Source organism: Salvia splendens, chromosome 16 (assembly GCF_004379255.2).
Source record: "Salvia splendens isolate huo1 chromosome 16, SspV2, whole genome shotgun sequence".
Classification (NCBI taxonomy): Eukaryota; Viridiplantae; Streptophyta; class Magnoliopsida; order Lamiales; family Lamiaceae; genus Salvia; species Salvia splendens.
In genome coordinates this window covers 8,037,632-8,065,512 of record NC_056047.1, presented here as the reverse complement: position 1 = coordinate 8,065,512, position 27,881 = coordinate 8,037,632, and the positions used below count along the sequence as shown (strand labels likewise).

Below are 27,881 nucleotides of genomic sequence, written 5' to 3'. Positions count from 1 at the left end.
ATTTAGTTTCGACATGAATTTTATAAAATTGTATAAATGTATTATGAATATATAGAGAGAGTATTGGTGGAATATACTATGTGCTATCTTTTTAATTATTTTTATTAATTATATTAGATAACTTATCTAGAATAATTTAAACGAGTGGACCTACAACAAATTAGAACGTTTGAAAGGGGGAAAGAGTAACATCTAAACACCAACTATGTTGGACAAGTTTTGTTAATAAAATTAAGAAACAGTATTATTTATAATAGTTGTATTAAAATGATGTTATCTATCGATGTACTCATATCGTATAAGCAATAATCTAAGGGCGTGTTCACTTTATCATTTAAGAATTCTCGAGATATGAATCTGGACAGATTTGTTGTGGTGTGACCCACAAAAATGAAAATTAATTACTGTGTTCACCTTCAAAGTTTTATTTCTGCCATGAAACCTAATATGACAAAAAACACCTCCATACAATATCAAACTTTCAATCTTTTGTAAATCGGACATACACCACACCACCACTTTTTCTTGTGCAAATCGGACAAAAGAACTTGTTCACCCCTCCATCAAGAAGAAGAGGTTCCATTACTACCAAGCTCGTGAGCATGGAGATGGAGTTGTGGAAATGAGCGACCTCGTTGTAGCTCAAGCCATTGCCGTTGGCGGTGGTGGTGGCAGCAGAGATGGAGCTCAACGACCAGCTCTCCAAGCACACCACTATCTTCGCCCTCTCCCTCTGCTTCACCCCCGAAGTGAAAACAAGATAGAGACTTTCTGCCTCAAGAACCCCACCACTACTATTCCCACTATCTCCAGAAATCCGGGTCGACCCGTCTGTAATTGACCTTCAATGAAGACGGAAAATTTATGAAATTCACTGAGAGGAGCTATGGTGGACTCTATTTACCAGTGAGTGGGAGAAGAGAGAAGAAGAGAGGATTGGGGAAGTTTGCGTGAACGATGTGAATTTTGGAGGGGTATAGGCGTAAATTTCTGGGTCCGAATATCCAGGCAGAAACAAATACCACCAAAATAGCAAGAATTAATTTGTGCACCTTCCTTACCTCAACAGTGCGGGCCCTGTTTATATCTAGGGTTGCACACAAATTAATCTTGCTCCTTGAACACCATTAATTGACCCTAATTAAAGCTATTTCTTGCTATATCTAGGAACCTGAACGGGTCCTAATAAAGTAGCCCAAAACGTAGAGGGATCCCAACCAAAGGCCCAATGAAATTACAGAGACTCAAAAACAATTGAATATTCTTGGGCTTTTGGAAATTGGAATAAAGGACCTTGAAATCTTGGGCTTGGTATCATATATAGGCCATGTACTTCATTTCATCTGTTTGCTACTAAAATTTCATTTTTTTCCCATATTCTTCAATAAATACGGTTTCATTTCACTTTTACTTTTTATTTTAAATAAATTATCTCACATTCCACTAACTTATCATATTTATGTTTTATGATTAAAATTAAGAAAAAAGTAAAGTAAAAGATAAGATAAAATACATATGATATTATTTCTACTTTGGAAAACGTTCCATTTTTAAGTAAGATGACCCAAAAATGAAAAATGTTATATTTTTAATGGGACAGATTGAGTATATAAAAGTAGAATTCTCGTTTCACTAACTTTTTCTATTTAGTTTTTTATAAAATTAAACGATTTCTTAAATAAAAAACAAAACATTGATTGGCAGATAGAGGGACTATACAAACTAGTATTTTGGCTACTTCCAACATTTGATTCCACTAAATATCACAATAAAAAAATTACTAAAACATGAAAAAATGTGAGAAGAAAGTTTGTGATAAGAAAATTGAAGTGGGGCATCCAACATGAGGTCCAAATCCCACCCACCAATCAAACCCTCAAGATAAGAAAACAATCCTAAACCTTCATTCCTATTGGTTGTAAATATAACTCCCCATTTCCCTTATTTCCCAATTCCAAAACTTACATCGCACTAATTCCTTGATCACCCATATTCACCCCCAAAAACACACACATACCTCCCACCAATGGCAGCCACAATGGCCACATCCATGGCACTCCTCAACCCCAAATGCTTCACCCCCAAAACACCCACCGCCGCCGTCAAGCCCACAAAGCCCCTCCTCTCCCTCCCCAAATTCCTCACCCCCGCCCCCCTCACCGCCCCGGCCGTGGCGGGAGCCGTCTTCGCGGCCCTCTCGGCCACGGACCCGGCCTTCGCGGCCCAGCAGCTAGCGGAGATCGCGGAGGGGGACAACCGCGGCATCGCCCTCCTGATCCCCATCATCCCGGCGATCCTGTGGGTGCTCTACAACATCCTGCAGCCGGCGCTCAACCAGATCAACAAGATGAGGGTCACCAAGGGCCTCATCGCCGGCCTCGGCGGTGGCCTAGCGGCGGCGGGGCTCCTCCATCCGCAGGCGGCGGAGGCGGCGGCGGACAACAGGGGGCAGCTGCTGCTGTTTGTGGTGGCGCCGGCGATTGGCTGGGTGCTTTACAACATCTTGCAGCCGGCTTTGAACCAGATTAACAGGATGAGGTCGGATTGAGTATAAAGGATGTGTGTAATTATATCAAATCTTCTTTTTTTCATGTGCATGTGATTGTACTATTCCTATTAATAGAAACTCTTTCTTGCTTTTTAATTTGAATGTTGTGTAGCATGTTTAGTTGAATGTTTTGTAAAGTTCCACGCCCCGTGGGCCCACAAGATCTTGGGCTTTAATTGTTCATAATATAATTGCAGACAAAAGGATGCAAAGTCTTTAGTCCAGTTCGGAAATTTGATTAATTAAATCGGATCTTAGGAGTATTTAAAAAATCAAATCAAGCTAGTTGGTAGAGTGAACAATTCAGAATAAAAAATTCATAAATTTCCAATTTACAATTGAAAGATGACGATGAGTTTGAATGTCATACTTACTAGTCAGTAGACAAGGAGCAGCACCAAATTAATATAAAATCGAGCTCATGCGATTCAGTTAAGGTGAAGCTTCTGATCCTTCCTCTGGCCCCGGGCCCGCATCCCGACGAAATATCTGAAGAGAAGGTTGTCAACAAGTTGGTTAGGGACGAAGGAGATTAGGAAGGCCTGCAATGCATGAGGCCAATAAGGCATGCAGATGGCATATCCATCCCATGCAGATGGTGTGAAGAGTGATGCTTGCTTTCCTTATAGATGACATTTTTGTTGCCACCAACATTGGGATCTGTCAACATAGTTGTAACTTCAATAAGTAACAAGTATTGAGGATGTTCTTTTTTCTAATAATTTATCTCCCTTGTTGGCTTAAGATTATTAGCTAAACTCATGACTATAAAATGTGACTGCAATTTTTTTAACGAATTAGTTAAATATGAATCACAACATATTGTCTCTGGGAACTGTGCTAATAAACACTTAATGTAGGATTATTATCCAATTCTTTGGGCATATGCAGCCGTCCAATTTTGAACTTTAGTCTAAATATAAAAAATTAACTATATGTGTACCTTTATTAAATACTCCCTCCGTCCAGCAATAGGAGTCCCGTTTTTCCGTTTTGGGACGTCCGGGAATAGGAGTCCCGGTTCTACTTACCATATTTGGACAATTTAATTACCCTCCCCCTCTCACTAATTTACACAATTGCCATAAAAAAAACACCCCCCACCCAACTTTAGTTTCACTCTCTCACCCTCATTCTCTCACCCTCACTCTCGGTCACCCTCCTCCTCCTCTCCCAATCGCCCCCCTCCTCCTCTCCCAATCGCCGCCCTCCTCCTCCTCTCCCAATCGCCGCTCTCTCAATTACACTCACCCTAACCCCAATTTTTCTCACCACTCTCTCAATTACACCCACCCCAATGTGTTAGAGCTCCCCTTCCACTCCGACGCCGACGTCTAGATCGAGGACACGCCGCTGTCGATCCGATTCACCGCAGCCACCGACGACACCAGCGGCGACGTGTCCGCCGCCTACGAGGACCACCACTTCTCTCTCTCAACTCTCGCTGGGATTTACAGATTTCGATTTTGTTGGTTCCACCTTTGGAGTTTTTGTTTTCAGATGCTTTCTTCTTCTGTTTCTATTTGTTTGGTTTGTTGGTTTTGGAGTTGAAATTGAAGAAGTTCTGGGTTCAATTTACAGATAAATTTGATGAGTCATTTTTGAAAGTTATGGGTTCAATTTGATGAGTTGAAATTGAAGGAGCGGAGGGGGATGCAGTGTTGCGAAATTAGGGCGAAATAGGTGTTGGCGGGATCGTCAATCATGGCGGTGGCGAGAGGCGGTGGGCGGCGGAGGAGCGCTGAGTACGCTTGGCGGGGATGAGGCGGCCGCGGAAGACGCCGTGGAGGGGAGGGAGGGGGGAGAAGGGGTCGGCATGGATGTAAATGTTGTAGAGGGAGGAGGGGGCAGGGGAGAAGAATCGCTCCCAAAGGGGGGCGAAGTGGAGGGGGAGTTGGTGAGGAAGAGGAATGCCATGGCAATGGCCTTGTGGAAAAGGGAGAAGTCGTGGAGCTCGTCGTCGGGAGGAATGGGGATTTGGCGAGGGGGAGAGGAAGCGAGGGGCGAGGAAGAAGTAGAGGAGGGGGAGGGCAGAGGCCATGGCTGAGGCGGAGCCCATTGAGTGTTCTTTTAAATTCAGTTTTCCATATATTATGCCCATTTTTAATTTTGGCAGCCTAAAATTAACTTTGTCATTCCATTAAATGATATGGAAACGTGCTGCATTGTTGTATGCAAACCAACAAAAAAATTTGGCTTCTTGTTGTATGCAAGCTAAAGAAAAAGGTTTAAAACAATTTAGGTGGGACCCAAATTCCACTATCACACACCATTTATTACACATTCCAAAACTTTCTTAAAACCCGTGCCCTGCAGAAATTGGACTCCTATTGCTGGACGGAGGGAGTAGTAAGCTAAAATACAAGAAACTAAAATGAATAAAAAATGGAACCCTACTCCATACCAAATAAATTGAATTGGATAATATGTAAAAGCAAAAAATCTAGTATCAAATATATTTCGTTAAATCTCTAAAAAAAAATTCTTTGGTCAAGAGCATCAGCAATGGCGTCCGTCCCGGCAGAATTCCGACCGGCGTGCCAGAATTATGCGGCGGACATCCGCCATTGTGCATGGTATGCACAGATACGGAATTCAACAGAGGACACAACAGTTCCGCGGCGTTTACGCGGAATTCCGTCGCGACGCCGCGCGGACGCCCGCCATTGTGTTGACTCCCACGGACGTTCGCGCGGAATTCCCGTTTATTGCATTAAATGTTTTTTTTTAAAATTTCTATAAATACGTCCCGTTGAACTTCATTTCATTCGCACTACTTGTATTAACGAGTATCTCTCTCTACATGCACGTGTGCGGGAATCAGCGAAGAGGGAGGAACAAGCGGCCTTGGCGCCAGCGGTACCTCGACCCATCCATCGTCGAACTATAATACCCAGGGACCACCTCGCTGCCCACGCTCGGTTGAATGAGGAGTACTTTGCGCCGGAGCCACGGTTTGGGGAGAACCTGTTCTAGCGACGGTTTAGGATGCATCGTCTGCTCTTTCTGCGTATCGTGGGCGCTTTGGAGCGTCGATACAGGTATTTCAGGGTGCGAGAGGATGCGGCTGGTAAACCCGGCCACACGCCGATTCAGAAGTGCACTATCGCAATCAGGCAGCTGGCATACGGAGGTGAGGTCGACATGTTCGACGAGACGACTGCCCGCGATTGCCTGAAGTATTTTTGTCAGGGCGTTAGGGAGATATTCGGGGATAGGTATCTTCAGAGGCCTACCCCTGAAGATTGTCAGGCTCTGCTGGATATGCACGGGAATCAGCACGGGTTTTCGGGGATGTTAGACAGCATAGATTGTATGCACTGGAAATGGAAGAACTGCCCTGCTGCCTGGAAAGGGATGTACACTACTGGTTTCAAGGCCAAGAATCCCACGATGATCCTTGAAGCGGTAGCTGACTACCGACTGTAGATTTGACATGCCTATTTTGGAGTAGCCGGGTCTAACAACGACATCAACGTCCTCTAGTCGTCGCTCATTTTCAACGAGCAGTGCATGGGCGTTGGTCCGGCCGTCAACTTCGTCGCCAACGGCAACCAACACAATATGAGCTATTATTTGGCGGATGAGATATACCCTATGTGGCCCGTCTTTGTGAAGACGATCAGATGCCTAGCAGATGAAAAGAAGATATATTTTGCGGGTCGCCAGGAGGCAGCGCACAAAGATGTGGAGCGGGCATTTGGTGTGCTCCAGGCTCGACGGGTGGCAGTGAAGGGTCCAACACGGCTGTGGTATGTTGACAGCATCGCCGACATCATGCACGCATGTATTATCATGCACAACATGATTGTCGAAGATGAAGGTCCAGCACTGACTGATTGGACCAATGATGATATTGGTGCTGCGGGTCCAAGCCACGGCGTGGCCACTAGCAATGTACACATGGGGATACCCCAATGATGATGTTGGTGCTGCGGGTCCAAGCCACGTGCATTTGCCGACATGCGCCAAAGACAAGCCCATGTTCGGCTCCAGAACGATATTATTGAAGAAGTATGGCAGCGGAGGGGTCGTCGTTGATGTAGTTTTTAATTATTGAAATATTTTTTTTTAATTTGGTGAAATGTACTTTTCTTTTTTTTATTTATTGGATTTTTCCCTATTTGTGTCGAAATTTTAATTCCGTAAATTGTTTAATTCCGGATATTGTTTAATTTGTGAATTTGTGATTTTTTTAATTGTGGGAAGTCCTTCGGGAAGTCCTTAGGGATGTCCGTCACTGTGCAGTGGGAAGTCCTTATGACGTGGCAGTGCAGTGAGAAGTCCGTATGACGTGGCATGAGGTGTTTTTGAAAATTGTGCCGGGAATTCCGCGCCACTATTGATGCTCTAATAATTCTTCACCAACCTGGCATTGCACATCAATTCCATGTTGTTTATACTTTAATTAATTAATTAATACTTTAATCAGAGATTTTAATATGAATTTAATAATAAATGGGTAAAAACATTGCCTTTTAATTAAAGGCATCCTAAATGAAGGAAAATTATAAGCCTATATAATTAGGGACGTGGATTATAATATTTTGTAAAAGAATATATCAGACATCAAAATAAGAGGAGATTGGAAATTAAGGTACTAGTATCTTATACTCTATATTTCAGTTTTAATTATGGCAAATTATTGTCTTCTAGGTTGGGACATAAAATTACTCCATTCGTCCCACCACAAGTGATCAAATTTCCATTTTGAGTTGTCCCACCACAAGTGATCAATTTCATTTTTTTAGCTAAAAACAAAACTTCAACTATCTATTACTTTATTATTTCTCTTTTACTTTATTATCTCTTTCTTATTTTATTCTCTCTTTATCTCTTTTACTTTTTTCTCTCTCATACTTTACGCTCTCCACTTTAACTCAATATATATTATTTTCTTAATTCTCGCATCCAAAAGAAATCCATCACTTGTAATGGAACGGAAGGAGTATATTTTAGGACAATAGGCACATTATAGCAAATTAAAATCGATAATCACGTGTACAAATTAAGACCTACCACCACCTAGAACAACAGGCACATTATAGTAAATTAAAATCGATCATTAAGGTAGTGTTCGGTTTGAAAGATAAAATAATATGAGATTCAATATAGGATAAGGTAAGATGGGCCTTGACTTGGACTAAATTAGTACTACTAAATTTTATATTGATGTTTGGTTGAAGAGACTATGTCTAAGACACAATATAAGTTAAAAGTTTGGTTGATGAAATTAATACAAATGTTACAATTAATTAATTAATTTATTATAAAATGTACAAAACAATTTAAAACTATTCATTATCTTATACAATAAATAAATATTAATTAATTAAATATTCCAATAAAATATTAATTTTTTTTCTCTTATCAGTCGCCATCCTCGATTTTCTCTAATTTCATTCGGCAATTCCACAAGCAATGACATCTTCATTCATGAGATAAATGCAAGTACACGTGTTGATTTGGAGAGAGAGAGAGGTGGAACTTGGAAGTAAATGCAAAGAAAAATGGAGGAGAAGTTTGTCTTCTGCCAAGACAATATTAGTCGGAGGGGGGAGGTCCGATCTAGAGTCTTGCATTTAGTATCAGGCCTTGAAAATAAGGAACTCAGTTGCGGGCCGAAATAAGAACGAGTTTTGCAAACCGAACGCCGGATTGCATGGTATGTCGGGCGTTGTCGGGGTGAATAACAGCAACCGAAAGGGCACTAAGTGTACAAATTAAGACCTACCACCAGCTAATATAGTTGGATGTTTGATTGTACTCCTATAACAATAATTTTTAGACTCCCTATCACTTCGAAAATTAAATAATTTAGGCTTGCTTTTTTATTGAAAGGAAAAAAGATAAACAACCATATGTCATACATGATTTTAAGGTTTTATACTTGGGACATCTACTTTATTTCATGATGAATCAATTTTGCCAAAACGAAGTGCGACAGTAATCATTTCCTAATAGAGACTAAGATATTTACATAAGGTTACACAACCGTGAAGCAGCCTTTTATGTTCATCCAGACCAAAAACGGAAGCACTTGAAACCTAGAAATCTACCAACACTAACTGGTTTCCTTCCTTCTTCTTTACTATAAAATGTAAATGCCTAACAAATACACAAAACATTAATTTCCAAGAAAAAAGCTGCTAAACTCATATTCTAGTCCGTATATAAGTGAACACTAAAAATTTTAGCAGGTAAAGAAGAACATACATCTCGAATATGGCAGCAGAAATGCCCCCGTCTCCAATTTCTGCCATGTCATGTTAGCTGCTATTCACAGGAAGAAGACCTAGAAAGTGCTTGTGTTATGTGTGTGATTTAGGAAGGCGGATGGTCACTGCAGCTCTAGTTCCTGGCTACTCGAACTCAACTTGCAGGGACTGTGTTCTTGGTGGAAAGGGTCATCGGCACAATGCACAGAGCTCAGCCGTTGAGAGGAGTTCCAACTGCTCTGTTCTTGCTCATAGTCGGCTGTTTTCACCATCTCCTCTTCTTTCAGTTTTATGAAGAAAGTCGATGACCAATAATCATTGGCCAAATTCTTCAAGCAACGTGTTGGATTAGGGCATATAAGAGCAAATGTATGTACGGATCAGGAAAAGAGACTAACCATTTTCATCAACTGAATCAACTCAATCAACGCATTCTTGAAGAGGTCCAGGTGTGCCAGATCTGGAGTTGATAGGATCTCTTGCCTACAACGATGAGATATGTTCACCTCCATTGTTGCACCGGGAGTGATGTACGTGTCAATAATATGACGCGCCATATAGATTCTCCTGACATGATCATCAACTGGGATTTTGTCGAGCTGCAGCAGTTCCTCGTAGAAATGGACACTTTCCCCTGCCAAACAGCTGCATAAGGATGCAGACGCAGTTTTATATCATCACACAGAGGAAAAAAGAGGAGTTATATGGATTCTGGAACTGTAATTGACCTATCTGCAAACTCAACAAATGACTGCCGGAATCTTCTGTCTGCAAGAAGCTTATCCAAAGGGTCGTTAGGATTTATAGACTGTGTTGATTCCTGTTGAACTAAAAGCCCGCTATCAGGAATGCCGAGGGCATTGCCCATCATGGTGTAATCTTGTTGTTCGTTTTTCATCGAGCTCAAAAGTGAGGCAAGTGGTTGTGATATTGACATAGAGAAGAATGCCATTAGAAGGAAACTTGTCTGTAAAAGTTCATGATTGTGGAAAATGAAAACTCAGAAACGAAAATAAAGCAGGATCTTAATCGTCTGAAGAAACTGGCTAGGCTTACCATGATTAGTAATACAGATCTTGAAATGATTTGGACCAATGCATTATCCTCATAGATCTCGTTCAGAGTGTAAGCGACCACCCATACTCCTTTGAGAAACAAAAGGTAGATGCAATAAGTGAGCTGTTGACTCAGATAACTGTTATGAATTCAAATATTTAACATACGTTTTTTGAAAACTTATATTAACGTCGTAAAGTAGAAGGTATAAGCAGAAATTATGTACCGATGCAACAAGCTGAGACGAGAATTCCTCGCCAGAGGTCCTTAAGTTCATGGAATCTAAACTCGATATGCTGTATTGCTCCAGTAAATCCAACCAAAGCAGCAATATACAGAGCGTGAACGGAAATAACTGGGATGATCCAATAAGTTTTCATGTGGCAACGGTGGTTTAGAGGCTGGGTGATTTGAATAACTACATTCCCAATTCTCAATTCATTAGGCGAAAATGTTTGTAGCAATACACTAAGAGAGAAATGAACTCAAATAATCAAGACGAGAGCAGTAGATTTATCAAATCACTCTTCAAGAACCTTAACATTCTTGGCAAAGAGCACATGGATATAAATGCAAACAAACGAAGTAACTGCAAGACACTTACTTGCCGAACCCACAATCCAGGGAAAGAGAACCAGTGAAAGAAATATACACGACCGGACAGGTGGCAAACGTCTCCTGAGAGGTTATGAGCATCAAGAGAATAAAATAAGTAAGATCTTAAACGAGTTTCTTTTATGAGTTTTATACTATAGAACACGTATGGTAAAAACAAAATGATATATGATGGTGAAGTGATGGTGTTGTTCATATGCTACAGCTTTCAACAGCAGAACAACTTACACTTTGGTAGACGCTATGAAATATTGGTCTCAACTAGATTATTTCATAATAAAATAATAGTATTAATACAATTCCTAGATAGATTCTTTCGTTATAGATCTTGTTTCTATACAAATTTATCAGTATATACTCGGCGCCAGCTTCTATCATCCTTTTCCATTGAGTATTCTTGCATGCAAATGCCCTTTAATTCCATTACTCAAAAACTAAATATGTGGAAATTCACTATGATATAAAGCATCATTACATTCCAACAGATCAGAAAGATTTACTTACTTAACAAATAAGTTATACAGTTGAAATGCTTGTACAATACGGCAGCTCAACAGCAAGCCAAATCCTAATGGACCTTCGACCCAAACTGGAGCAGACGAACAATTAGGTACAAACTAATGCATACCAAAAAGGCCATCAATGGACAATATATTACACGAATATACTGGTATTGTCATGTTGTAGTAAAATTACCAGCCCATATATAGCAAGAACTCCACCAATGCTTCCTTCTGAACCTCAAAAAACCAAGGGCCATCTGTATAGACCACACCACCACATTCAACATGAACAAAGACATAGGTGAACCGAAAAGTACATCTTCAAACATCAAAAGTTGAACTAGGGAAGAAAAAGAAAATACCACAACCGATAATAAAAGGTTGAAACTAGCAACAATTTGCATTGCTACAAGCCAAAAGCCGCTGCCCTTAGGTCTAGGGATCTTGTGAATTATATAGGGCACACCAGCCTTTACAAGAAGCCTGCAACAAATAAACAATTTTCTCAGCTCAACAAGTCTTATATATACATGCAACAGCCATGATAGCATCGTTATTCCCACACGCATATAGTCTTTATTGTTCTTAAGGGACGCGGTTAATTAGAAACGGAACTCACTATTTGGACTCGGATTCCTTCCTCTACTATGATACACGGCAGTTTCCACCAACAGAGTGACAAGATTCAACTTCAAATGTTTCACTATGATGAATTGCCAACACATTTTTCACCCAAATTTAACAACTAATAATAAGGAAATAACTACAAAATCCTAGAAATATCTTATTGTAGCATGTTATCTCCATATAAATTTGGGATATAATTACATCCAAGCCTATTATCATTCAAACCTAAAACAATCGTTAAATTAACAGTATTCTGCATACAAAATCAGCTCAATTCAGTATCAAATCCTCCGAGCTACACAATAAATCATACTTAATTTTCATTCCCACGACAAAAGTAGAAACGAAACTATTGATCAGAAATAACAAAATCCTACTTCATATTCATATAAACCAAAACATGAAGAAATATCGACAACACAAACACGAGTAAAAGATAAAACAACGTTTCCAAAGAGAAATACTACGATTGGAAAATTACAGGATTACAGAGAGTATAGCGACGGAGACGGCAACATAGTCGCTTGGGCAGCCTCCTCTGACAGCACAAATCGCCATTGTCAGGTTTCAGCGCCAACTTTTTGAAGAAATGTCGAATTCCACGTGGAATTCACAATAATTGGGTTACTCGCGACAATATAGTACGGAGTATATTTTAATATAAAAATTAAATTTGTAGTCATTTTCACGATTAATATTTTCTTATCTTAAGGTAATTAAATAAAGAAAATATTGGCCGGTCTCTAGTCTGAAAAGTATAGATTGCTTAATCATAATAGTAGTAAATATTTGTTAATTTAAAAATAAATACAATTTTGAAGATTTATAAGAAAAGAAATATCAAGCCCGCCATTGACAATTCTAACATATGTAATGATAAGATAACATGTGTTACTTAAATTTGAAAACTTTGACTATCTAATTACATTTGACTAATACTTATTAAATATTTGAAAATGATATATATGCATATAAAATTATAATTTTATAGACCATATGAGTTTTATTGTAAAATTAATAAAGTAATATAAATATAAAGAAAAATAAAATAAAATAAAATATTTTTAGTTGGGATTAGGTCACATGGAGTTGGGCCACCGGACCCCAACAATTTCATATTTTATATCTATATATATTGCATAATTATACATAAATCCTTGCTAATGCAAGTCTTTGGTACTCCTACTTCCCAAAGGGTTGTGTTCGACTCTTCTTGGCGACAACGATTTTTTCTTAGTTTTTATCATAAAACAATTTATCTTCTAATTCATTTAATATAATTAATTTAAATATGGGTTTTAAACAGCAGTTATAATGGTGCCACTTTTTCTACATCGGGCCTCCAGTGTCAAAATTTCGACTTCGCCTCTGATTGTTAGTGAAAAATGCGACTCACCTTATTAGAGATAAAAATTACTTATTGTAAATAGATAGAGATTAGATTGGATGGATAATAAAAAATGGAAAAAATGTGACTATTTTATATGGTTAAAAACTTAAATGTATATAGTAGTACTATTACTACTTGTTTTGTGCTCAAAACGATGTTTTGGGCCTAATCTGTAGTGGACCTGATTTTCCAATTGATTTTCATTAAATTGTTGGGCCTTTGCATGTAACGCCATTATACCAATATGTTAATTGATTTCATGGTTTTTCTAACAGCTTGGATTTTGGAACCAAAATAAAGTCATAAAATTCAATCAACATTGAAGGTGTAAACCTAGCAAGGATCCAAAATTATTGTGTCGTTAGCCTTGTAGGTGGAAACATTATAGTAAAACATAAACACACTAATTACAAAAAAAAAAGAGTAGTATACATCTACTAGCTAGGATAGAACGAACCCCCACACCCTCCTTGAAAGCTAAAATAAAAGGAAACTGGTAGAAAACAGAATGCCTAAATTCTACTTTTTCTAGAGGCATATACTCAAGAACCAATCACCATATATAAAGCACCATAGTTAAGAATTGAAAATGCCTAGATTAAGAAGAATAAGCATGTGTAGGCTAGCAATCAAGAAACTCACAGGAGAGGGTTTGAAAATGCTCACTTTTTAATAAAAAAAAATGAAAAGGAAATAGTCCACTAAAGAGAATTTGCATGGAGTTCATCCTCACAATATGTTAAGACCCAATCATTCTCCAATTCTCTCTTTAGCCAAAAGGAACTTCAAATTAGTGGGCATTTCCTTTTTTGAGCCATTAGGGTTTTCTTTTCAAAACCTACCCCACTCTCAAAAGCTATGCCTTTAAACAATACCCTAAATATATTAATTGGAAACATGAAACAAAAAAATATGAGTGAGTAACAATGTATTTAATATTATGGGGTGCCTTTTTTGTATAAAGATAATCACCATATACCGTTAATCTTGCAACAAAAGTGTGCGTAGATGTATGGATTATGAGATGATTAGACCATGATTAATTAGTATTTGTATATAGGCAATTTTCCTTTGGTTTGAAGTTAGGTCTATCCTTCTCCCTGTTTGAACAATATAAAACTGAATAATTTTCTAAAGTCTTGAATTTCTTTTTAAATATTATTTTCCCTAACTGAAGTCTATGGAAAGACTGTACGTGGACTGTATTTTTTTATGTTTTTCTATATATCGAGTTTGAAATTTTAAAAAGACTTCGAATAATTTGGACAGATGCTTTTGCACAATGATTCAAACATAATTAAAAATTATAATTTCACAACTTTATAAGCAAAACAAAAAAAAGCAAAGCAAAAAAATGAGAAGACTAAATTAAACCCTCTGGATTCTTCTGTTTCATGTTTATGTGAAAAATGAGAATGTGTATAATTAGTTATTGATTGTATATGTCAAATAATATTAATGCAGGACATGATTTGTACAAAAAACAAAATGGTTGAACTAAAAAATAAGATGTGTGCTTTTAGAGAAAAAGTTGATTAGAATTAGTAGATTAATATAATAATATTGCGGAAATGGTTCTTCCACTTTTGTACTTGAAACAAAGTATGCATAGTGTCAATTGAGTCATAATATGCTCAGCACAGGTGCTTCAGCTGCTAAGTGTGTGGTGAAAATTTTACAGATGATAGTGCAAACCATGTTATACAATTATTTTATGTTTGAAATTATTAAAGAATACATTTTCATGAAAAGTGGAAATATTTAGTGTTTTGGCTGCTGCCACCTTATCAGCTAACTCAGGCTGCTCTAGATAAAGATAGATTTTCCTTTGCTAAAGTGGTCACACTTAAATAATGGAGTATAGTATAATAACCCATTTAATTAAGCATGCCTTTTGATTGAAATAATGGAATTTATCCACAAAACCTATTAAGTGTGATTTATCGTCACGATTTATTAATTTATTACTTGACGTGTTCATTAGTGAGCATTAATTATATAATCTTTTAAATAGTGTGTATATTTTTTGCTAGTAAATTCATCTACTTGAATTTTTTACTCGATGGTTTCTATGTTATAATATTTCTATGTCTGGTAGCTATTCGGAATTAAAATTATTCCAATAAAAGTGTTGGGAATACAAAATCGAGAATCTTCTGAATATAAATTAACAAATGCACATATATCTCTGTCACACTCTCTAGATTCTTAAAACACTTGGGAAATTAAATTTAGTAAAAAGTTTAATTTTTAAGTAATTAGGAATCTTATTGCAACTTAAAGTTGGGGGGATAAGTTGTTGGAGAGGTGCGTGAAAGTGACGCTCCAACAAGTTGGCGACAACTAGGGTTTCGAACATGACTTGAATAGGATATAAATCATATAATGTCCTACGCTGGTTTCCACATATAAAGAAATTAAAATAGAATTAACGAAAAGAAACATTGTGTTTGTCGTTTCATAATTGGAAACAAAATTAGCATGTGTCAAACCATAAGATTTTCACCCACTCATTAAATTTTTTACTTTTTTTTTCGTACAAAAGAAATACTCGAGGAATTGTTTTTGGCGAGATAGTCATATAGACATATCTCAAATCCGAAAAAATAAAATTTTTTTAAATTATTAATTTGCTATATATACAACTAATTAAAGGCCTAACGTTTAGATCAATAAGGGGGTAAGAGTTCAATTTAGTAGTACTTTTAAATATAGATTATTTTTATTTGTAAGGGAAAAATGAATAATTTCATGTTATTTCTTTCTTTTTCCAAAGAAAACTAATAATAACAAGAGTATAACAATAATTTATAAAATATGATCTACTGTTGAATATAACTAAATTGGAAATCTCAAGCATGTTATGGTGCAATTATGAGAAAAAAATCACGGAAATAAGAGTCTAAAATCATGTGCTACAAAAAATCACAACCTAGCCAGTCCAAAGAGAAAAAAAGTATGCTACTAGCACAAGACAAAAAAAAGCAGATAAAGAGGGCACATAATCCCTCATGCAAAGCACACACCGCATGCATCAAAACCCACAAAGTAAGTAAAAACACTAAACAACAAATCGAAGGTAAGAAAATGTCACATCAATTTTTAGTGGTCTTTCATTGAACTCTTAGTTATATGTTTGTTATCGGACCATCTTCTAATCTTAATCAACTCACTCCTCATATATTTGCCCCGATCATAGGAAACTTTGGATATCACTCTTTAATCCTTGAATCTAGCCTCCATAATGAAATTATCTTTTCTGCCTTCGTATTTGGATTCATCTTCTTATATACTCCTATAATTTTGTTCTTAAGTCATTATATGATTCGCGTTGTCATATAAAAGAGGGAGCTTCATAATTTTTTTTTATCAAACATGACGAAAGGCACGTCAACTACCAAAATCATATACTCTCTCCCTGAAAAATATGCACTTTGAGTTCTGCACGGGTTTTAATGTGAAATTGGTAAAGTAAGAAGGAGGTAGAGAGAAAAAAGTAATTTAAGTATGGTTAGTGGAGAATGAGTCTCACCTCAATAGAATGAAAAGACTTTCCAAAATTAGAAAGTGCATATTCTTGTGGGACGGATTAAAAAGGAAAGAGTACATATTCTTATGGGGCGAAGGGAGTATGATGGACTACATTATTGGGGCGAGTCTCAAATCTAAATTTAGAGTATTCAATAGCATATCTGTTTCTAAATATGCAATTAATTAAATTACAAACTTAAATTCAAATTTTAATCTGTTTCGTAGATAAAGACATAAAGTCTCATACAAATTTACGTAACCCAAAAGAGAGTGGTAAACTTTAGCTCCGTCCATCAAACGAGGTTGCAATAATTAGAATTAAATCGTTAAGCAAATGGTGATTAATAGCTAACTAGCCCCATTCTAGTACAAGGTGCTTTTATAAAGATAAATTAGGTATATGATTTTACTAATGTGGTGAATGATTGGGCATCTTGCAAATTAATAATTATCAAATAAATAAAGAAATAGTAATGGCATTTTTTGGAGTGGGAACCATTTAGAGGTTTAGCTGTTGATGAAATATTGGCTCAATTAAAGACAGGGCACAATAAACAAGGTTCTTTGATCAACCAATTAAACTTTCAATTTGATGCAATAATTAGTTTTAAGGCCACTTATTTTGCATCTCAAATATATTCTAAAATAGTAACGATGCATCTTTTAAGTACATGTGGTAATTTATAATTTTTACTAGTGCATTATGTTTGTTAGTCAAGATTCTCTATGCTACTGTTACTGTTTTTGGTTGTTTATCTTCTAGGATTTTTTTTCAGTTAATAGTAGAACTTATTAATTAGGATTGATCTTATCTTAATTCTAAAATGCATATTTGTTTAAAATTTATTAGTGTTAAGTAGGATGATTGTTTGTTGATTAATCTTGAAAATGGGCTCCAATATAACATGTACTAGTTGATACAATATTTGTATCGATAAAATATACTCCACTCTAAGTCGACACAATATTCATACACGTAAGGGGTAGTTGTCATTTAAATCAAACTTCCAGTTAACTTCTAATCAATCCCATAACATTTGAAACTGAAATATAAAATCAAATTTTCAATTATTTTCAGTTGTCCAGCAATTGGTCAAAATTGAAATTAATATGACAAAATCAAATATAACATGTCAACAAAAAAAAGTAATTTTTCACAAAATTACGTTTTCATATGCTATTGATTATTGTTAAAAGATGTGAATACATCTAAAACAGCTTAATTTTGTTGTTAATTTACAATATTCATTTAAATTTTGACTAATCTTGAACAAACATAAGACAATCTTGATCAATCAACAACATACTAAGATAATACACAGCCAAAATGATCCACATCCGAGTGCCAAAATCAATTGGAAGCAAAATCTTGAAATTGATAGTATGTACTATCACTCTACCTTAAAATGATGGAATAGTTACAAAATGTTGGGATTGCTGAAAAAATTAATGGAAAAAGGTAAAAGACCGAAGCTACAACAAAAAATTACGGCCGGCGCCAAATATTCGTTGTTCTCTTTTTTTTTTTTTTTTTTTAGAGGATCGACGATGGTTCCCCATCTACCCTCCGATGTGACTCGGACCCCCGACCTAACAGTTGGAGGTGAAACGTCTTACCCCGTAGGTGCGCTTCGTTGTCATTCTGGGCCCACAGGCCCAAGGAGAAATTAATCCCCAAATCTGCACTTCCTAGGATTCGAACCTGCGACCTCCTAGGAAGTGAAAGCTCCCTGATATAAACTCCCAAGCCACTACCTTCCCTTCCCTTCCCTTCCCTTCCCATCCCATAAAAATCCACACATTACTCGACTTTTGGAGTTCTCTCTCTCTAGTTTTCTCTCACATACTATAATTGTCAACATGGAATAATATATATACGCAGCACCAACACATACACACTTGTTTTTGTATATCTTAGTGTATCATCACACCACAGGCTACTCATCACTCTTTTTTTTGTCCCTATTCGGAGCTCCAAATCCGGCCCCTTTTTGCTCTTGATGGATTCGTGCGGGTTTTCTTCGCCGCGGACCGAGTGTTTTCCGGCCGGTCTCCGGGTGCTGGTGGTGGACGACGATCCCACGTGGCTCAAGATTCTTGAAAAGATGCTTAAGAAGTGCAATTATGAAGGTTTACTTTTCTTGTTATTTTCTGCCAAGATTTTTTGAAATGCAACTGCCCTTTTTGATCTTTTGTGTTGAATTGCTTTTCTTGATGTGGGTTTTGGTTGATAAAGATTGGATTTTTATAGATGTTTTGATTGTGTGTTTGTGCTGTTTTGATCTCTCTGCTGTTCTCTTGATTTGCATATCTTTAGGGTGTGATTTTGGGCTTAGGAAGAAAATTGAAAGAAATATTAAGATGATGATAAGGTCTGATATTAAATTACTATAGCAAAATTTCACTTGGTTATTTGTGTGATGAGATGATAAAACTCTGTAAATATCAGAATCTTTGGATTTTTTTTCTTTAATTTTTTACTTATTTTGGTTGAATTATGATAAATCAGAGGAAAGAAAAGGAAAAAGATTGCATTTTTCATTAGTTTATGAAGTCTATTCCAAGAATTTTATCTGATGTGCACAAACTGTTGGAGATTATAAGGTAATATGCATTATCTGATGTAATGATTGATAAGTACCTTCCTTTTGTGGAAGATCTGAGTAGCTATTTTTTAACTGGTTTTGGGCATAATATGCAATTTCTTGAACTGGTATTTTTGTGGAATTTTCAGTAACAACATGTAATCTGGCGAGGGAGGCTCTCGACTTGCTGCGCGAGCGCAAGGATGGGTTTGATATTGTGATCAGCGATGTTAACATGCCAGACATGGATGGTTTCAAGCTGTTAGAGCATGTCGGCCTGGAGATGGATCTGCCCGTCATAAGTGAGTCTAACTGGCTTCCTTAAATAGTCGTGTTCCGTATGACCAGGCAGGAGCTAATTGATTGTGTCTGTGCAGTGATGTCTGTGGATGGGGAGACGAGCAGGGTTATGAAGGGCGTCCAGCACGGTGCTTGTGACTACCTTCTCAAGCCGATCAGGATGAAGGAGCTGCGCAACATATGGCAGCATGTGTTCAGGAAGAGGATACACGAGGTGAGGGATTTTGAAGGCCACGAGAGCCTTGATGAGATGATGCTCAGAGGCGGAGCAGACCTCTTGGATGATGGCTTCTTCTTCGGTGGGGATCCAGTTCCCGGAAAGAAGAGGAAGGACGTTGATCACATGAGTGATGACCGCGTGGGAGGCGATCCCTCCTCGTTGAAGAAGGCAAGGGTGGTTTGGACTGTAGATCTTCACCAGAAGTTTGTCAAAGCTGTCAATCTCATTGGGTTTGAGAGTCAGTTTTCTCATCATCCCCTTGTTTTTCTTGCTGATAAACCAACTGTTGCTTATCGTCTCACTTGCCATGTTTGTTGCAGAAGTCGGCCCAAAGAAAATCCTCGATCTGATGGGCGTTCCGTGGCTAACTAGAGAAAATGTAGCTAGTCACCTACAGGTAAAACACTACCCCCTCTTAGAAACATAGGGACTTCTTGATCTTGATTGAAGGGGAAAGTGGATAGGGACCAAGGGCTCGTTCCCTGGCCTCGTTGCCCCTTCTCCAAACCGCACCCCTGACTGTTGCTTCACAGTCCTAAAAATTTCCTTTTAATGCTTTCAGAAGTACCGGCTCTACTTGAGCAGGTTACAAAAGGAGAACGAGCTGAGAACCACGCTTGGTGGGACAATGCACTCGGATTTACCTCCGAAAGATGCTGCTGCTGGTCCAGGAAACGCGTCCCTTCAAACTCTGGACACTAAGAGCTCTAAGCAGAACATTTCTGTTCATCACGACGATCCTAGAAACTGCGAAGGAATCGCCAAGGCGAGTCCTACGCCAATGGCAGAGACCAAGGCTGCTGAGATCAGTGATCTTGCAAAAAGTAGCACCTCGAGTATCAGCTTTGATCGCTCTTTTGTAGAGAGTTCTGATGCAAAATCCGAGCCTACGATCCAAGTTCAGTACTCATGGAGCGCAGGAGCTTCGCCTCTCCAGTTCAAACCCGAGCAGAAGCCACAAGCCAGAGCCCCACCCATTGGATTCAAGCAAGAGCAGAAACCACCTCTCCGGTTCAAGAAAGAGCAACAGGCACCACTGTTTGTTGCAGAGCACCGGTTTGATCACGCTCCTGTGGCCGTGCATCACAGGAAAGATAACAAAGCCTCCGATAAACCATCACCAACTGCAACAGACCCTCCATACAGCAAGGCAAAAAGGGGCCAATCGAGCAAGGCAACCAAAGTTGAGAGCACTGCAGCATTGTTCTGTATTCAGCCCGAAAGACCTTTTACAGATTGCCACACCATTGATCCAATCCCGAGCTCCATATGGAGCACCAAGACCAGCCAGAGCTTCGAACAGAATCTATATGATGAACCTTGGCACATAAATGCGCTTCTTGGAACTGGATCAGCTCTCGCAAGTGACTACACCTCCCAATACCCACCAAATCCCTACCTTGGCACTATAGACCCATTCTGTTTCAACGGTCAAGAGCTCATCACCGACGTCTCTTCCCTAAAGTTCCTGATCGACCCTGTAATAGACGAGGGTCTGTACATTGCTTGAGCCTCGCTATGTTAGGACTATATATGCTTGTGAAATGTCAAAAAAAAGAGAGTGACACATTCCTAATATGGATGCTGCAGCATTTGTCAAAAGTGTGCCTCTGTAACTAACCATATATAATGAGCAGATTTCTATCATCACTTGCAACAAAACACACACCTTACACCTACTACATGTGAAGGTTTAGCAGATTGTATGTTTCAGCTGTGTCTTCTTGTTATGTTTCTAGTATTTTCCAACATTTAACATTGATAATAGTATGGAAATAGATGTTTTATTGAACTATCTAAAAATGATTACATTTAACATTAATCTCTATTAATCAACACTAATGTCAAAAACCTTACCACTAATACTAGCCTTGGGTATAGTGATATACAACACACCATCCTTAACCTCAGCCTTAATCTTCTCAAACTCAACATTCTCAGGCAAGGCAATCCTGGTGTTGTACTTCCCATAGCTCTTAGCCGGACACTCCTCGCCCTCTCCGGCCTTCTTCTCGGCCTTCAAGACGAGCATCTTTTCCTCGACCCACACCTTGACATCCTCCTTGGTCATGCCAGGCATGTCGAACCTCAGCTTGTACTCCGTCTCGCCCTCCTTGATCTCCCACGGCGTCCTCCCCCGCCCGTAGCTGCTCACCGCGTCGGCTGCAGGCGAGGGGGCCGCCCAGCCGCTGCTGTAGACGAGAGGGTCGTCTATCATCCTCTCCATCGTCTCCATCATTTGCTGCACTGTCCTAGCTGTTGGAAACATGTCCCATAAACCTGGAGATGTGGCTGAATTAGTTCAAGAAATGTCCTAATTTGGCAATCTAATGAGTAAGAAAATTAAAAGAAGATATGCACGTACCAATTGGAGCGGCAGAAGGGGCGGCCCTTTTCTTGACCTGCTGCTGAGGCCTACTTTGCTTTTGCAAATGATCGAGATTTTCTCGGCCGTCTGCCGCCGCCGCCCTGACGGCAAACTTGGCACAATTTCTGCCGGAGATGGGGGTTTTCCGGAGATAGGAAAATTTTGAAGTGGGAGAAATGGGAGTGTAAAGGGATAAACAGTGTGACATCTCTTCTATACACCATAACGGTCCACTCTGTTTTCATGTCGTTGTCTGAAAACTTTAATTTCTGTATTTATTTATTTTTTAAATTTCTTCTATAGTACTAAAATTTATGTATTAATATAATTTGGGGAAACATAAAATTAGGGGGTGATTAAAATATAAAAGAATTTTAGTTGTTGCAATATATGATAACAATTTACAATTACAATTTAAAATTAGGGGAAATTAATATTGTGTGGTACTGTATCTAACGAGAAAATTGAGTTACGCCACTTGAACAAAACAAATGAGTAACTACTCGAAAATGTTAATGCAACTTTGAAAATTTGGACTGGAGAACGCATATGTACTTCAGAGGAAAAAATTGCTGAAAAAATCATAAAATTTAATGTTGTTTGTAATTGTCATATGAGTTTTAATTTTTTATGAAACTTGTGACGATAAATATTAGTATTAATTTATAATTTATCATTATCTAAATCTTCAAATTCATAATTTTCATATGATTGGCAACACACCTCTTATTTCCACCACCTCATCATTAATTTGAAACATATATACATAAATAAAATAAAATTACATGTATGTGGTGAAATGTTTTATTATAAAAAAATTGTGAACATATGTCAAATTTCATAATTTTACCAGGCATTTTTCAAAATTATGGAAAAAAATCAGATTTTTCCAGCAATTTTGTAGTTTTTCCAGCAATTTCGTAGTTTAATAAACATGCACTGCTTAGGATCCAACAGTTAAAAGAGAATAAATGATTAAATCGAGCCCTTAGTCAATATTTTGCCCGTGATAGGTATCATGTGACAAAATAATTAAGTAGAAAGAAAACAGATTAAGTTAGTGATATCGATCACATGAAAATTTTGTAATGAGCTTTACATATTGTACCAACAATACCAATAAAAATCTCATTTTTTTTACTTATTCTCATGGGAAACTCTCTCCCAGACCGTTGAAACAATCCCAGAAAAACGGATTCTCCATCAAATTTGGAAAAGAATCCATAGTGAAATTCTCCAAAGATTCCTTGTTTTGGAACACAATTGAAGATCCCAATCCCATGTCCGAATTCGTGATGCAAGAAGAATAGTCGTTGCTTTGATTCGAGAGCGACGACCCTTCTGTCTTATGCTGCATTTGATCATAAGCTTCTACACTTGGGATTGAGATGGTCTCTTGAAATCCAAGGTTTTGTTGATGCTTCATTAATTCTTCCGTGTTCGTCTCGAAATCGTGAGATTTGGATAGGACCGGCTTGTGGGTTACCGGGTCCAACCCATTGAGCTTCATCTTCTTCTTAATCCTCGTGTTCCAATAGTTCTTAATCTCATTGTCTGTCCTTCCCGGAAAGTATGTGGCTATTTTAGACCACCTGAGCAAAAACAAACATAACGCACTTGTAAGCTAATAAGAATCCCCAAGACCGGACTAAAGTGCCAATTTGGCTCAAAACCCGGTTTAGCTAGATTGTTTTATTGGGCCAGCTAAAAGTTTCCGGTCCGACTCATTCGACAACTCTAATTGTGACATAAGAAGTATTTTTACCTATTTCCTAGTCGAGAATGGAGCTCGATGATCATGTCTTCTTCTGCTTCTGTCAATGCACCTCTCTTTAAATCGGGCCTCAAATAGTTTATCCATCTCAATCTGCAGCTCTTTCCACATCTCATTAAACCTGCATTAACATCAGTATAACAAGTTATTGCAACTAAACTCCACAAAAAAAGACAAATTAACTTTTGCATAAATATTCCTACAAATTACAAGTAACTTTTTTAATGATTTACCTGCAAGTTTAGGAACAAGCCTCCAACATTGTATCCCATTATTAAGGATAAACTTCATGAGTTTATTATCTTCATCGATTGTCCAAGGACCTCGTTTAAGCCCCACTTTCTCACAACAAGGTTGTCTTCCCATGTTTTGAGAGAGAGAAAAATGCAATGAATGCTGCAAAATAATGATAGAAAAGCAACTAGTCCTTATATATATCAAAACCAAGATTCTTCCAGCTAATAATAAATTAAAAACTATTGAGCTTAAAGTCACTAAGAAAAAAAGATCACGGTTCATGCTTTGAGAACTATTTCTGACATTATTTTGTGTCGTAAACTGCATCAAATGATTGGAATTCAGCCACATTTTGAGTAGAAAAAAAGGATAGTTGGTTGTCGTTGACATGGTTTTTATTGTAATTAAACGTTCGCATAAAATTAAAGTGGGAAGAAACAAAAGTTTTTACAACAAGGCAGCTCCAGCTCCGTTCATGGGAGGCAACTCTTTTATTTTCAATTTTTTATTTTATTATTGCAATTATTGTACCTTTTGATTCTGGTTATGGGGAATTTTCGCCTTATTTTTATCTATCATGCTTTCTGTAGATGTTCTGTGTACCAAATCTTTATGTGATTGAGTTGCAATATTTTATTGTGTTTTAATTAAATATATATGTGGTCTTACTTTAGACACCCTCGAGTTCGTATGGAAATTATGAATAATCATAGTACTTGCTCGAATTAATACATCGAATTAGCGATGATTATGACTTGTATAAATTTTGCCGACTTTAGTTTAGTTGAACTGCACTTGTCGTAAAGTCTTGAGAAGCTTGGGTTGGAATTTTGAATATGAAACTCTTGTCTCAATTTTTTTAATTGAATTTTGTATCGCGCGCTACCATATTCAACAATTTGTTACTAGAAAATTAATTGTATGTAATAAAATTTACAGAGAACAAACTTAAACAACACGGTTTCTTTTACTCGAAATCTGAGAGATTTAAAATAATTTATAAATTTATCAACGTTGACATATGATTAATTGTTAAAACTCAAACAATATGACTGGTGTTTGAGAAATTAATTTCTTGAGTGAAGTTCATAAATAGTCCCTGAATTATGTCATTTGCGTACTCCACTTGGGATTTACTATGTTTCTTCTTGACTCCAAAATTTTGAATCCTCCAATCTTACCCAACCCAGTAATATTGCCGCTTGAGCTGCAAAATTTACTAAGCATTATTATCAAATCAAACCTAGAAATTGGTCAACAATTAAATAATGATATGCGCTTTTTTGTACCGCAACTAAATAACACCACACGACCTAATCCTAATGATTTAAGTTTGACAACATGAATAATCACGCACCAAATACTGTTATCCTCTTGTCATGCTTGTCCACGAACATCCACTGTTTAGAGCGACTGAGCGAGGATAGTTATTTACTATGTACTAATCCGGTCGGACGTGCGCGACGGGCGACCGGGACGTCTGCCATTATGGCAGGGGAGGTCAGATACGGACGTCCCGTGAGGACGTCGGGTGTCCTCGGACGTCGGCGCGACGGGCGGGCGGACGTCCGCCATTGTGGCGTGGGTCGGACGTCCGATTTTTAATTTTTTTTTAATTTTTTTTAAACTCTATATATACGGCTCGTTGAATTTTATTTCATTCGCACCACTTGTGTTCGACTTCAGAACGATATTATCGAAGAGGTTTGGACGCGGAAGGGTTGACGTTGATGTAAGTACTTTTTTTGTTTTATTACTATGTAACTTTTTTTTCAAATCATGTATGTTTTTTTAAATGAAGTTGTTAATTTTTCCCGTTCGTATTCGTGTTGAAATTTTATTTCCGTAAACGTAAATTGTTTTATTTGTGAATTTATGATTTTTTTTATTGCGAGAAGTCCTAGTGGGAAGGGCGATGGGAAGGGCGGATTGTGAAGGGGATGTCCTAGTGACGTGGCAGTGGGATGGGAAGTCCTAGTGACGTGGCGGGAGGTGTTTTCGGGATGTCCTAGTGGATGTCCGAGTGGGACATCCGCCCACTGGAGATGCTCTCACATCATTAATTTTAATGTATGGTTAGAGTTGTTAACTAGGTCGGTCCAAGCAAGCATGGCCCAAGCTTGGCACGGGCTGACCCAGTCCCAACCATCAATGAAATAAAGTGGACTTAGTTTAGGCTCATCATTGAAATAGACTCCAATTGAGCCGTTTTTAAAACTCAGGCTCAACCCCAACACATTTGACAATTCTATGTGTTGAAAAAATTTCCACAAATAAAAAGTGGTGGGATGGACCAAAATGGTAAAAATAGATTATTTTTTTGGACGAATAGAGTATTAGTTTTATAATAAAATAAATGCGAGTATATTGATTTAGTGAAATGTGAGTCTACTTACCTAAATTTAAAAAAAAAAGAATTTTAAATCATAGACATCGCAAAAAGACAAAATAATAATCCTACATTATTGGACAAATAAAGTGTTCATTGGCGGTGGTTAATTGTTATTGAGGCAATGAGGTAACAATACAGGACAATGCCAAAAGCAAAAATGTCTTGTTAAGAAGCACTACATAACTTATACAAACACGGTAAGACAAAGTCCAATATGTAGGAATACGATTCAGTTAGTATTTGTACCCAAAACCAGGAGTGGCCTAGTAGTAGAACACTCAACAATCCAAGCCTAAGACCCAGGTTCGAGTCCTCATTAGCCCTTCGTTTCATTTACAATTTTATTTTAATATGTGCATTTTTCTTTTCCGTCGTCTACATCTTGTTCCATAATAGTTTAATGTAGGATTAAATATAATAATTTGTTCTTTATACTCTCATTTGTTTTCTACACAATAAAATAAAATATGTATGGTTGGTTATAAACATTATTTATGGTTTCTAATTATGCAAAATTTTGAAATTATATGCATTTAATTTAATTTTAATATATTAAAAACTCTTTCGAAATTAAAATAAATTCCCTATTATTATACTACTATATATCTAAGAATCTTCATTTTAAATAATGAAAAGTTTCCAAATAAATTTTTATCGTACCCCCAATTTAACTTTCCTGGATCGGCCACTGGTTAGTATTGACGTAACACATCATGATAAAATTTGATCTAGCATGATTTGATAGTACAAAGTTAGGGAGGGCTTGAAACGTTCTCAACCTCATAAACTTTAATTATAACTATACAGAAATCAACTGCACTAGTACGATGGTTTTAAATATGAATAGAGCATGACTCAAACCCATAATTATGGTTTAAATGGTTTGGGGAGCTCACATTTATTCTTTCCGGGGCTTCTCGGAACTCTTAATATGGAGTAGTAGTATTTTTTTTTCTTTTTTTATGTTTGATGCCATCACAAAATAGGCCTTGTTTTCATATCAATTAATTATTTATATTTTTGTAAGGCTGACTATCATGGAAGTTTTATACTATAGTGCTCATTATAATAAATTAGTTTGTAGTATGAAGCTGCAACTAAGGAAAAACCGTGTGACTTGTGGATTAAATAACACTACTAGTACTCCATATTGACAAATTATAATGAGAATAAGCTTAATCCTTGCGTGTGCTACCTAATTTGTTGACTTATTGTCAATCATCACTGTCATGGATAAATACATATATTCACATAGATATGTGATCATGGATGAATACATATATTTATATAGATATATGATATATGCAAAACTCAATCCAGAACACATAACTAAAAATATTGGGGTCAATTTTAGGTTTAACATAGGTGATGGTTAGTTTATTTTTAGGTCATTTTAAAAGAATTATCTAAAATTAACTAAAAATAACTTTAAATTCAGGATTTTAAAAATAATCTAAAAACTAATTAATAATGACATTAGTAGAAGATGCATAATTTTTTAGCATCAAATTGGAAAA

The 27,881-nt window shown here is 37.3% G+C and overlaps 5 protein-coding genes across 5 annotated transcripts; 2 read left to right on the top strand and 3 right to left on the bottom strand.

Moving 5' to 3' along the window:
- The first annotated feature begins 1,925 nt into the window (after window positions 1-1,925).
- LOC121770550 (photosystem II core complex proteins psbY, chloroplastic-like) lies at window positions 1,926-2,644 on the top strand. Its single transcript, XM_042167280.1, has one exon. The coding sequence runs from the start codon at window positions 2,027-2,029 to the stop codon at window positions 2,546-2,548; it is 522 nt and encodes a 173-aa protein (XP_042023214.1). The 5' UTR covers window positions 1,926-2,026; the 3' UTR covers window positions 2,549-2,644.
- Window positions 2,645-8,398: 5,754 nt separating this feature from the next.
- On the bottom strand, window positions 8,399-12,181 carry LOC121769753 (regulator of G-protein signaling 1-like). The gene is made up of 10 exons (XM_042166506.1): window positions 12,049-12,181; window positions 11,303-11,423; window positions 11,134-11,197; window positions 10,942-11,026; window positions 10,427-10,500; window positions 10,049-10,240; window positions 9,823-9,911; window positions 9,495-9,733; window positions 9,165-9,411; window positions 8,399-9,095 (listed from the first exon to the last, which is right to left on the bottom strand). Exons 1-10 carry the CDS (start codon window positions 12,123-12,125, stop codon window positions 8,889-8,891), a joined length of 1,395 nt encoding a protein of 464 aa, XP_042022440.1. The 5' UTR covers window positions 12,126-12,181; the 3' UTR covers window positions 8,399-8,888.
- Window positions 12,182-18,269: 6,088 nt separating this feature from the next.
- Window positions 18,270-21,240, top strand: LOC121772756 (two-component response regulator ORR26-like). The gene is made up of 5 exons (XM_042169971.1): window positions 18,270-18,618; window positions 19,223-19,375; window positions 19,451-19,831; window positions 19,914-19,990; window positions 20,156-21,240. The coding sequence occupies exons 1-5, from the start codon at window positions 18,489-18,491 to the stop codon at window positions 21,101-21,103; spliced, it is 1,689 nt and encodes a 562-aa protein (XP_042025905.1). The 5' UTR covers window positions 18,270-18,488; the 3' UTR covers window positions 21,104-21,240.
- Window positions 21,241-21,332: 92 nt separating this feature from the next.
- On the bottom strand, window positions 21,333-22,169 carry LOC121770129 (small heat shock protein, chloroplastic-like). The gene is made up of 2 exons (XM_042166921.1): window positions 21,959-22,169; window positions 21,333-21,873 (listed from the first exon to the last, which is right to left on the bottom strand). The coding sequence occupies exons 1-2, from the start codon at window positions 22,167-22,169 to the stop codon at window positions 21,422-21,424; spliced, it is 663 nt and encodes a 220-aa protein (XP_042022855.1). The 3' UTR covers window positions 21,333-21,421.
- A 939-nt stretch (window positions 22,170-23,108) lies between these two features.
- On the bottom strand, window positions 23,109-24,101 carry LOC121772757 (MYB-like transcription factor ODO1). Its single transcript, XM_042169972.1, has 3 exons — window positions 23,969-24,101; window positions 23,727-23,856; window positions 23,109-23,553 (listed from the first exon to the last, which is right to left on the bottom strand). The coding sequence occupies exons 1-3, from the start codon at window positions 24,099-24,101 to the stop codon at window positions 23,109-23,111; spliced, it is 708 nt and encodes a 235-aa protein (XP_042025906.1).
- Between the last annotated feature and the right edge of the window lie 3,780 nt (window positions 24,102-27,881).

What these genes read in the sequence shown, in the direction of transcription:
- LOC121770550 (XM_042167280.1), top strand. Translation starts at nt 2,027, where the DNA reads ATGGCAGCCACAATGGCCACATCCATGGCACTCCTCAACCCCAAATGC.
- LOC121769753 (XM_042166506.1), bottom strand. Translation starts at nt 12,125, where the DNA reads ATGGCGATTTGTGCTGTCAGAGGAGGCTGCCCAAGCGACTATGTTGCC. An exon ending in CTGTATAACTTATTTGTTAA is followed by an intron (nt 10,501 to 10,941) that starts GTAAGTAAATCT and finishes ATAACCTCTCAG; the next exon opens with GAGACGTTTGCCACCTGTCC. An exon ending in TGATTCAGTTGATGAAAATG is followed by an intron (nt 9,096 to 9,164) that starts GTTAGTCTCTTT and finishes CGTTGCTTGAAG; the next exon opens with AATTTGGCCAATGATTATTG.
- LOC121772756 (XM_042169971.1), top strand. Translation starts at nt 18,489, where the DNA reads ATGGATTCGTGCGGGTTTTCTTCGCCGCGGACCGAGTGTTTTCCGGCC. An exon ending in GATGGATCTGCCCGTCATAA is followed by an intron (nt 19,376 to 19,450) that starts GTGAGTCTAACT and finishes GTGTCTGTGCAG; the next exon opens with TGATGTCTGTGGATGGGGAG. An exon ending in ATGTAGCTAGTCACCTACAG is followed by an intron (nt 19,991 to 20,155) that starts GTAAAACACTAC and finishes TAATGCTTTCAG; the next exon opens with AAGTACCGGCTCTACTTGAG.
- LOC121770129 (XM_042166921.1), bottom strand. Translation starts at nt 22,169, where the DNA reads ATGTCACACTGTTTATCCCTTTACACTCCCATTTCTCCCACTTCAAAA. An exon ending in CCCTTCTGCCGCTCCAATTG is followed by an intron (nt 21,874 to 21,958) that starts GTACGTGCATAT and finishes CCACATCTCCAG; the next exon opens with GTTTATGGGACATGTTTCCA.
- LOC121772757 (XM_042169972.1), bottom strand. Translation starts at nt 24,101, where the DNA reads ATGGGAAGACAACCTTGTTGTGAGAAAGTGGGGCTTAAACGAGGTCCT. An exon ending in GCTTGTTCCTAAACTTGCAG is followed by an intron (nt 23,857 to 23,968) that starts GTAAATCATTAA and finishes ATGTTAATGCAG; the next exon opens with GTTTAATGAGATGTGGAAAG. An exon ending in CATTCTCGACTAGGAAATAG is followed by an intron (nt 23,554 to 23,726) that starts GTAAAAATACTT and finishes GTTTTTGCTCAG; the next exon opens with GTGGTCTAAAATAGCCACAT.